We start from the raw sequence: 11,201 nt of genomic DNA, 5'->3' as shown, positions 1-11,201 counted from the left end.
CTGCGTCCCGCCCTGGGGTTGCATTCACTGTCTTGGCTGAGCAGCACCTGCCCCTGCCCCACTCCCTCCCTCATGTGGGGGCCTCAATCTGTACCCCCTCCACGCTTCTTCCTTTCCCTAAAATTTATTGGTAGGGTACTGCTCTCCACGCTGGTGGGATGCATTCCTGGCTGTGTGCATGCATGCAACATTTATCAGTGACGTTATCAGCTAAAAGACGCCGACTGCCAATAACGTTAATTTTCCTGTTATAGGTGCCAATTTGATAAGTGACTGATGTATCACCACACCTCTACTATTAAGCCTCCATTTCCTTACCTTGTTGCTTTTTATAGTTGCTTTATTATTTTATATCTAAACTCCTGGTAGGTGTCTAAATATATTTTCTTGTTCTAGTCCTCATTTGACCAATAATGTAGAGATTTAAGAGTAACCTTCAGTCAAAATCGCATTCTTCAGCAGCTAGTAGTGGCTGAGTAATGCCACTCTTCTTCCAAGTAAAGCAGATAACTATGCTATCTTGCCCAACTACCATCTACAACCATCAGGGCTTAATCTTAGGCGACTGATGTTGTTACATGGAATGATTCTTCCCTAGTTGACTTATCATCCATGGAAGATTTTTAACGGGGCTTTGGGGCTTACAGCTGAGATTACACAAATTAAATGTTATTTTAAGTAATCTAGAAGAAATAGTGTCTTGGGCTAAAGAGATGTCTTTCCCTGGTCTCAATGGAAAGGGTCTCTGGTAGTGAGATGGTTCTTCCTATACTTCTCTGGCAATCAGCAACTATATTATGTTGTCAAATGAACAGTGGTGTTTGCCTGTACAGCGCTGCAGCTCTCTAGCATACAGAAAGTTTGGGCATATCTGTATGGAGCAAAGCAGCACTGTGTAGAGCAGTGGTTCTCAGTGTGTTACACTCAAGAAGTCCTTCACTAGAGTTGAGACACCCCTCCGAAAATGCCAGCTCTTAACTTCTACTATTTTCTTGACTGGGGGAAAAAAAGCAATTCTGCTGCCACAAAGAACTCAGAAAGAGCAGAACATGTCAGAATATTTTGGCACTACAGAGCCCTACTTGAAATCTCTGGGTTTATGATGTGAATCATGTGTAGGTTTTGGCATACCTAACAATGCTAATGCTGTGTGGCAGCCCACAGCACCCTTAAAAGGATCCTACAGCACCCTGCTCAAGAATCACTGGTGTAGATCCACATTGAGCTAGTGTTGTGCATGCCAGCTCTGAGGTCAGAAGCAGCGTAGCTCTATGGCGATAGTGCTGCACCCCAGTTAATTAGCTGCTCAGAAACAGAGCTTACCTGCCTGGGTGCTTCGCTGAAGCAACATGGATATACTGCTTTTAGTACTGGACCTAGCACAGTTTCTGCCTGGCACTAGACTAAACTGTATAAACATACCTATTTTTCTTTAATATTTAACTAGCTAAGCCAGATGTACATCAATGTACTTATCAATTTTCTGATCTACCTTCTAAAATCTGTATGTCTGAGAGACCCAGAGATACTTGTATCTGAGTATAGTTTTATGCAGGTACAAGAGGTCACCGCCTTCTCAATTTGCAGGAAGGACTGGAATCCTGGAAGTTAGTCTTTACTCGTCTTCCTACTATCCACCATTAGCAGGGAGACCAAACTCTTTATATTGGAGTAGTTCAGCTAAAGAACTTTTGTTCTGAAATTCACTATAAATTGGCCACGAAACAGTTCCCAACATCTGCCCAATCTTAGTTCAATGGACACTTTTCTTTCCAAAAGATGTTTAGAAAGAAGCAAATCTTTGCCAGTGTTTGCAAAGCTTACCTTATATTGGAGGAGTTCTTTTCCCTCTAAAAACACTGCCATCTCTTTCCAGTTGAAGGAAGCCTTCTTGCGGTACACACAAAGTGGTCCCTTAGGGAAATCTGGCAGCAAAGTGTCCCCAGAGATTTGGGTACCACTAGCTTCCTTCAGGTCAGTGGTGGTTGCCATTTTCAAGCTAAGCACTTCTGCAGGGCAAACAAGAACAAATCTGCAATGAACTAAAACACTGCAAAGGCTTAATTTCTCACATATATTTCTAAAAGAAGGAATGACTAGGATTCTTAATTAAATCCATACAGAGCTGTTCAAAAGGCATGGAGACAGGCAAGGCAGATGCACCTGTTCAAACTGGTCTTACCTTTTTGTAATGCAATGGGTTTGGTACAAGTGAAACAACTGTCTAAATGTGAGCAGAACATTTTCAAATAAGATACATGCCTCCACTTCTGTGTACTATTTCATATGACTAAAAGGGAGATTTAGATTTTAAAAGTCCAATAAAAAGTACCATGCTTTAAACAATATGTGAATAATTAATTGGCCTCACTTCCAAATGAAACTATGCAAATATCAATGGATTCATACATGTAAAAAGGTTTAAAATGAAGAAGGACATTATGTTTCCTCCCACTTAACGTTGAAATAACCTATATGCAAAAAACATTTTTCAGTTAGGCTTTATTCACCCTTTATTCTTCCAAGTGATCAGTGGCACTGCACATGCAAAAGTCATGCATAAACCAAAGGCAGAGAGAAGCAGTTTGGGGAATAGGCAGCTCTACCCTCATCTTCCACTGAAGCACCTAGCCTCAAGTTGTTAGGGCACCCACACACCTCTGCAAAGTACACACAGTACATCATTGCTAAATGTCACCATATCAGTACAGTATGACTGAACAGCTGCAGTAAATGGGAAGGGGAAAAGATCTGCTAAGGCAGCACAGGATCAGGCATCTTCCACCCACAAGATATGGCAGGCTTTCCCTGCAATTGTAATCAGGCCCATCTCTCAGACACGCACAAGACCCCTCTCACTTAAGTGCAGAGGTTCTTTCAAACTAGACAAGCTGCTTTGGCCTTGGCTAGAAACTAAAATGATGTTTCTATGATCGTTCTTGATCCAGCAAACTATGGGTTCAATTTTCACTAAAAATCTATAAGTTGTTACTCTGATTGTCTGAACCTGGGTCCAGATAACTGAATACAACAAAATGGAGTGATGACTTAGTTAAAGTTAAGAATACATTACTATTCAGAATCCTGCTTTTCCTTTTGCTCATAACTCTTTGCAGAAACCTCTCTTTGGGGCTGAAACTTCATATGTATTAAGTGATTTATTTTAAAGAAAATGATACAATATTCCCTTTTCACTACCAACCTATCTGCTTCCTGGTTCTATGTATACATAAAAGAATTTCCCAGTTAAAAGAGAAAACTTTTTCCGTCAAAATGTACTTTTCTAACATTTGTAATATATCTAGTAAATTATGCTATGTTGTACTAATGCATCTAGACCATTTGGCTCAGAAAAGAGATTTTATTACTAAGTCTGATAGTTGAATATAGGTTCTCTCAGTTAATGTTATTTTAACTGAGGTAACCCACTCAGATGTGGAGGTAATGGACACTGTTACAAATTCTTAAATAAATTAAATAAATACCAGTCTGTAGCTTACAGGTCTTTGGTATTTCCTTTTCCCTCACTACAATAAACTGCTACAAAAGATAGTTTTATATATAAGCTAATGCACATTAGCATTTTGTCTGCAAACAAGGACTTTGTCTGTAATCACCCCTTTTGCTCTGTTCATAGTCCAAAAAACTTATCTCATATAATCAGTGCAGTGTCAAAAGTCCAGGGTCTGGATTTCAAACTCATCTTAACTATCATTTCTTTTAGAAGCAATAATTTTCTATATGGTGCTTGTAACACAATGTGAAATCTCACTAATACCAGCCTTAATCTCAGTGTAGCTAGACAGTAGGGCCGTGCGAAGCTTCAATCCTCGATTCAATTCAGCCTGATTTGGTGGCCCAATCTCCAAATCAAATCAGGAGACCCTTAATTTCTCTGAATTGATTTGGGGATTCAGACAGAGACACAGCTTAAATGTTTTTTCTACATAGTTTCATAGTTGGTAGGGTCAGAAGGGACCTTGAAGTGCGGTGCCCAGAACTGGATGCAGTACTCCAACTGCGGCCTGACCAGTGTCGCATAGAGGGGGAGGATCACCTCCTTGGACCTGCTCGTGATGCATCTGTGGATGCATGACAAGGTGCGGTTACCTTCCTGACCGCGTCCCCACGTTGGTGGCCCATGTTCATCTTGGAATCAATAATGACTCCAAGATCCCTTTCTGCCTCTCTGCTGACGAGAAGGGAGTTCCCCAGCCTGTAGGTATGCTGCTGGTTCTTCCTCCCCAGGTGCAACACCTTGCATTTGTCCATATTGAAACCCATCCTATTCTCATCCGCCCACCTCTGTAACCTGTCGAGATCTAGTTGTAGCCTGTCCCTCTCTTCTAGCGTGCTCGCTTCTCCCCACATCTTAGTGTCATCTGTGAACTTGAACAAGGTGCTTTTCACCCCCTCGTCCAAATCGCTGATGAAGATATTGAACAGTGTGGGCCCGAGGACCGAGCCCTGGGGGACCCCACTGCCCACATCTCTCCAGGTCGAAAATGACTCGTCCACCACCACTCTCTGGGTGCGGCCCTCCAGCCAATTTGCAACCCATCTGACTGTGTAGGCATGGACACCACAGACACCTAATTTTTTAATGAGGATGGGGTGAGAGACAGTGTCGAAGGCCTTGCTAGAGTCCAGGAAGACTACGTTCACCGCGACACCTGCATCCAAGGCTTTTGAGAGCTGGTCAGAGAAGGCCACCAGGTTGGTCTGACAGGACCTGCCTCTAATGAACCCGTGTTAATTGCCCCTAAGCATAAACTCCCCTGCTGGCCCCTCGCAGATGTGCTCCTGGATAATTTTCGCAAAGAGCTTCCCCAGGACCGAGGTAAGACTAACAGGCCTATAGTTTTTTGGGTCCTCTTTCTTCCCTTTTTTGAAAGTAGGGACCACATTGGCCCTTTTCCAGTTGTCAGGCACCTCACCAGAGGACCACAAGTGCTCGTAAAGCTGTGCCATGGGTCCTGCAATGACCTCTGCCAGTTCCCTCAGCGCTCTGGGGTGGAGATCATCAGGACCTGCTGATTAGAACACATCTAGTCCCTCCATAAGTTCCCAGACTAGGTCCTCGCTGACCCTATATATATTTCAAGGTACCAGGCAGCTTGTGAATGCTGTGATGCTGGGGTGCATGGAGTGTCTCTCAGAAGCGCAGGGGGAGGGGGGTCCCCAGCGTGCTCAGCAGCAGACCTGGAAGTGGACCAGAAGCATTTCTGGTCCACTTCCAGGTCCACCGGGGAGTGCGCAGGGGAGGGGCTCCCTCACAGGCCCCTCCAACTTGGTAAATGGTGCCTCCTGAGTCTGGGGGGGTGGGGAGCACCTGGGGTCTCCCTTCAGCCAATCGCCGAGCTGGGGGAGGGGACACAGGAGGCCCCCCGCACGCTTCCCAGCAGACCTGGAAGTGGACCAGTACTTCCGGTCCACTTCTGGGTTTGCTGCCAAGCATGCGGCGTGCCCCGCCTATTGTCCTGTAGGATGCTCCATCTGCCCCAGCATCGCAGCGTTCACAAGCTGCACCTAGTACCTCGAGGTATGTAGAAAAAACATTTAAAGCTGTGTCTACGGCCAAATATTTTCAGATTCGGCCAAACTGAATCAGAGACAGCAATCCGAATCAACGAATTGAATCGCTGTCCCAGATCCAGGCCGAATCCAAATTGAATATGGCTTGTTTCTCGCATTGAACAGGCCTGTACAAACAGAGCTGTAACATGTAGTGCTCTGTACCTGATAAACAGGAATCCAGGTTTTCTGTTCACTATGGAAAAATGTGGCAAAACCTGGATTTTCTCATTTTAAGGAGAAAAATGTGAGAAATGGTGGGCTTCCCCCTGCAGGCTAGCAGAGGTCCAGCCTGCTAGGGGATGGAGCGGGAGGAAGGCGGTCAGGGAGGAGATGCCTTGTGCACGTGCACATCTACACATGTGCATGGCTGCCAACCGGGGGGCGCCCCTTCTCTAAATAGTTGTGGGGGGGGGGGGGGGGGGGTTTGAGGCCGCCATAGTGAGGGAGGGAGGGAGTTAAGTAGGGTTGGGGCTGCTGCCCAATCAGGGTAGTGTGTGGGGCTTGAGACCCAGGGCCATGTGTGGCTGTAGGGCCAAGCAGGGAGTGGGATGGGGCTGTGGGCAGCTTTTTCGGGGGTTGGCAGGGGGTGGGGGGAACTGGCTCCCACCACTGCACACTCACAGGGGGTGGCATGGGAAGCATGTGCCCCCCAAATTTGTGTGTGGGGCAGGGACAAATATGGGCTGCCCACTGCGGGCTTGGGCTCCCTGCCCTGCTATCCTCCCTGCAGGGCCTCTGTGGCCCAGCAGATAAGACCTAGTGTGGTAGGACAAAGCAGGGCAGGGAAACTCAGTGTTGCCGCTGTGAGCCCCATGCCGCCATGGCAAAGCATCCCCCTGCACGCCCAGCAGAAGCAGGGGTGGTGGTATGGAGCTGTTGCTGGGTGTGCAAGGGGTGCTTCATCATGGCAGTGCAGAGCTCCCAGAAGCAGCAAAGAGCTTCCCCATCTGGCCCTGCTCTGCCCTTTCGCATTGGGTCTTGCCCAGGGGGCCATGGAGGCCCCAAGTAGAGAGCAGCAAGGCAAGGAGCCTCCTGTATTATGAACTGAACGAATATAGCTGATGTTAACATAAAGTGTAATAATAGAGAAATGTAATCATGTTAGTCTTGTCCTATTAGCAACTTGAAAACTCCATTTTGTATCTTTCTGTTTGATGTAAGTGAATGAACTCTGCACAGTCTTTATGTATGAGTGTGTGTAAAAGGGTGAATGGTGAGAGAATGACGAGAGATTTATGTAAGCAACAAGGTGCCAAATGTAAGTTATCAGTCAGTAAACTAATTATGGCTGAAGAATCCCTTTCAGGCCTAGGGCACAAAGAAGATAACGAGGAGAAAGAACGCACCGATTCTGCCAGAAGGGCAGCATCGGCCATTCCAAGGCTAAGATACCAACTTTGACGACCAAAATGACCTTGGGGTGAAATAAGCTGAAGAGGGAAAAGAACAACTGCAAAAACAGAAGCTATGTATGGAAAAACCCCAAAGCACTGAAACAAAGGACGCCAACCCCTATAGAAGAGAACTTTGAGAATGCCAAGTTGGGCGAGGCTCTCTCTCAACTGCTGTTTTGTCAGAGCACAGACGCATCTGTTTCACCCCACTCCAAGCAGTTATCTACAGGATCTTTCTCTCATAATAACCATCCTACCTGCTATCTGCATTTATAATGTTTGAATGGAATGGTTGTTTTGTGTTTGTGTATACCTGTGTGCAAGTGTTGTGCATGATGATCTGTGTGCATCTATGAGTGGTGTGTCTGAACCTCTATGTCTAATTCATGTAATCAATAAATGCGGCATTTTACCTTATTCCCCCTTATAAGTTCTCGCTCTTGATTTGAGCAATTGGCAATTTGTGTAACATCCCGAGCCCATAGCGTGCAGCTTGCATCTATGACCCACCCTGCACAGGCTCTGCTCCAGCCATGTCACCCATGGGGGAGAGGGGGAGCCAGGCTCCACATTCTGCTCTGCTGTAGCAGCTGCTGCTTCCCACAGGCAGCAGCCAGGGCTTGGGAGCTGCTGCATGGGGCAAGGGGTCTCATACCCAGGTCCCTGGCCCTATACCCCTGGCAGCTGGGGGACCCTCCACTAGGGTTGGGGGGCAGTAGGTAGGGAGTGAGAAGCACCAGCAGTGGGGGTTGGTTAAGGAGTGAGGGGGAATGATGGAAGGGTTGTGGGGGTTAGGTGGGGAATGAAGGGCACCAACAGGGCCAGGGGGCTGTGGGTGGGGAGTGAGGGGCGAGGGGCAACAGCAGGGCCCAGGGGGCTGTGGGTGGGAAGTAAGCTGCACCAGCAGCACTAGGGGGCTTTGGTCAGCAGTGAGGGGCAATGGCATGGGCAGGGCACTAGCTGCTCAGTATCAAAAAACCGTGTGGGATGGAGGAGAGGGGACAGCTGCAGCTGGACCTGCGTCCTGGTGAATGAAGCAGGCAGCAGGAGCTCCGATTTCCCATGATAAAAAAACTTAATATCAAATGCCAATATTTACAGGTATTTAGAATTAATTTTATTATAGTGATTGAGGCACTGGTAGGCTTTCAAGTGGCTTTAACATTGTAAATATATCACTAAACATTGTGTTCAACTGATACCTATATATAGTGGTGTTTTATTTTAATTGTGGAAAAACATGGATTTTGGGGCGATTTTAATTAGAGAATTTGCAATTTTCTATCAGCAAAAACTAGGATACCTGCTGATAAGCACTACTCTTTTTTTTTTTTTTTTTTTTTTTTTTTTAAAGGACTCATTTAAAGTCAAAGTTCATAGGATTCAATTAGGTAGAGGTGTACCACTGAGTGTACTATAGACTCCTTGAGAGCATACCTCCTTGAGAGATGTTCTCCTTGAGGGGAAACATAAGGTGTTGCATACCTTCCTAGGTTCATGACACTTGGCTTCCACAGCCAATCAACTCTATCTCCATTTCCTTTTCAGGTTACTAATCCTACTAGATATACCCATCCCTGCTGCTGCAACTGCAGGTAGTGAGGAAACTAGGGAAAACCAGAGGAAAGCACTATATAACCTTTACTCCAGTTGTGTGTCCACAAGTGACAGTCGGGCTTGGAGGGCAGATTCCCTGCTAATACAAATTATCATAACACCACTGAAGTGAATGAAGCTATAACACGTAAGTGAGCAGAGCTATGAAAGGTTTCACTAGGAAAGGATCTGCTTCAGAGACAGGACATAAATCTGGCACATAATAATCTGAATCCTTTTGGTTTATGAGCTAAGTGCTAGATTCAGAGCTGAAGAAATTTATGGACCAAAGGCCAACAAGCTTAACAACACAGAAACAGTTAATAAGCCATGGAGCCTGGGCCTGAATGATGACTTCAGCTGGCTGACCTAAGAGAGAGCAGCTTAAGTGATGAAACATCAAGTTAAACAGTTTAACTAATAGCAGTTTGATTCAAAACAACAGATAACCATGTTGATCTTCGTTCCCTATCTTAAAATGTCACATTAATCTCCCCTCCTCATTCACCACTCCATCAATTAAAGAGGCTCCTGTTCTTGTTCTTATAATTACTTATTCAGGTTGCATCAAAACTTGAGGAAGGAGAACACTCCCAATATAATCACAGATGCAAAAGAGAGCAGGGGACAAGAGCTCTGGGGACCTTCAAGGAAGGGAACAGGAAGAAGACCTGCCTGCTGTGGGCCATGAAACAGGCTTCAGATTAAATCTGAATAAAAGAGAGTGATATAAAATCACCAGAGCTGTCAATCAGCTCCTCAAATTCTTAACTTCCAAAACCTTCAGGGCATGCAGTAGGCCATGAGAGAGTAGCAAAGGCAGATCTGCTTTTCCTGTAGATTTCCATCTTTCTTCATGTCCTCAAAGATATTGCAGTACACAGAGCGCATATTTTTCTCTGCAGCTGTAAGGGTTAAAAACTTAGCTGTCTTACACAACAACAACAACAAAAACAAAACAAAAAAAACAACACACCAAACCAAACCAAAAAACAGAAAAAGAAAGAAAAGAAAGAAGTACACCACCATAACCAAAACACCTTTGCTTCCCACTTGAGGTGAAGTTTTCAGAAAAAAATTGTAAGTATAGTAAGACTCAAGATGAAAATAATAAGAATTAGTAACATGGAGGAGGCAAGGTGGGACAGGACCTAAACGTATATACTTTAGTTGTCCGGAAGCCAAGAAAGACAAACTATAGTTTCCAATTGGACAGGAAACTCTGGGAAAGGTATCACCTGTTTCGCAATTTTTGTGCGTGTAAATATACACTGTCCCTCATAGTCACATCAGTGCTATCAGGTCATAGCTACAGAGAGACATCTAAAGCTAACTCCATATTTAAAATCATGTCCCATCTTCTTTGCTTTTTCCCCTTCTGACCATTTCATTTTATGCTTTACTTTCCTCTACACAACTTTTTTCATTCAGGCTTCTCCATTTTTTTGTCTTTGTCTGTATAATTTTTCTCCAAATGCACTGTTTCTCTGGGTTGGCCCCTCACCTATAACTAAGTGGCCAAGCAAAGTAAGATTCGCTTTAGGGACGTGAAAAGTTAAACATTTAACTGACAAATGCAGCGATAACCACCTATCCTTTAGCCTGGGGCTGGGCAGTGTTGCAGGGAGGGGTGAAGGGAAGCTGCGGGTGCCCCAGAAGGAACCAGAAGGCAGCAGGGAGGACCTAGGAGGAGGGGAGAGGGACTCCCCTCAGTACCCATAGCTTAAGAGGAAAACAGCAAGCAGCCTACAACAGGGATCCCGGTTGTCTGTGTTAAAACAATCCAAAACTCTCTTTCCAGCTATCTGAGTTGGTTTAACAAAAGACATCACATTTACCCAAAGAACCTTGTCTGCCCGTGTCCTTGGGTCAACACGGCTACAACCTACACTCCTGACAAAAATCCATCGCTCTGCCATTGAAACCCCAACAAATCGGTGTTTCTCTGCAATTAAAATAAAACACCACTAATATACATATAGATATCTATCTATCTATCTATCTATATATATATATCTATAGCGGTATCAGTTGAACACGACAACTTTAAAACAGTTTGGAAGCCTGTCAGTGCCTCAATCATTATAATAAAACTAACTGTAAAGACCTACATACTTCGGTGTTCAATTTTTTTTTTTTTTTTTTACTGTGGAAAATCCCCCTGCCCCCTTCGCTCACCAAGGGCAGAGGGCCCCCTCTGCTTTGTGTCCCTGAGCAGCTCCTCACCCCCAGAACACGGTCCCCCCTGCCCTCCAGCCCTGCTGGCGCCTGCACTCCCGCCCCGCTGCCCCTGCCCCTGCCCTCGGCGTGCGGGGCGGGGGAGGTGTCCGACCCATGGGCGACTGGTGCCACCTCAGTCGGGGGGGCGCGTGCCCCGCAGCGAGCGACCCGTCAGCGACCGTTGAGGGGGTCCAACGCCTCCGCTCTCCCAGGCCCTGCTCTATGCTCACCTGCCCGGCGACGGCGGCGGCTGCAGGAAGTGCTAGGGTAGGCGGTGACGCCCCGCCCCGGAAATAGGCGCGAGGGGGCGGGGCCAGGCCGGGCCATGGCGGTGGCCGGGGAGGTGTGGCTGCAGGACCATGGCTCGCGGCTGCCCGGCGGCTTCTGGGCGGCGGCGGGCGTGTGGCTGGAGAA

General features: G+C 46.2%; 1 protein-coding gene across 5 annotated transcripts in view; it reads right to left on the bottom strand.

Annotated features, from left to right (window-relative positions):
• Nucleotides 1-11,065, bottom strand: part of ACOX3 (acyl-CoA oxidase 3, pristanoyl) — a 79,261-nt gene extending 68,196 nt beyond the window's left edge. For 3 of the 5 annotated variants that reach the window (XM_006017011.3, XM_025195192.1, XM_025195195.1), the window contains exons 1-2: nt 11,018-11,065; nt 1,825-2,009 (exon numbers count right to left, since the gene is read on the bottom strand). In XM_006017011.3, the coding sequence (XP_006017073.1) occupies nt 1,825-1,992 (168 nt within the window). In that variant the 5' untranslated portion in view covers nt 1,993-2,009; nt 11,018-11,065. The other 2 variants (XM_025195177.1, XM_025195185.1) reach the window with 2 other exon arrangements.
• Nucleotides 11,066-11,201: the final 136 nt, after the last annotated feature.

The sequence above is a fragment of the Alligator sinensis genome, unplaced genomic scaffold (genome assembly GCF_000455745.1).
Source record: "Alligator sinensis unplaced genomic scaffold, ASM45574v1 scaffold421_1, whole genome shotgun sequence".
Classification (NCBI taxonomy): Eukaryota; Metazoa; Chordata; order Crocodylia; family Alligatoridae; genus Alligator; species Alligator sinensis.
This window is presented reverse-complemented; position numbering and strand designations above follow the sequence as displayed.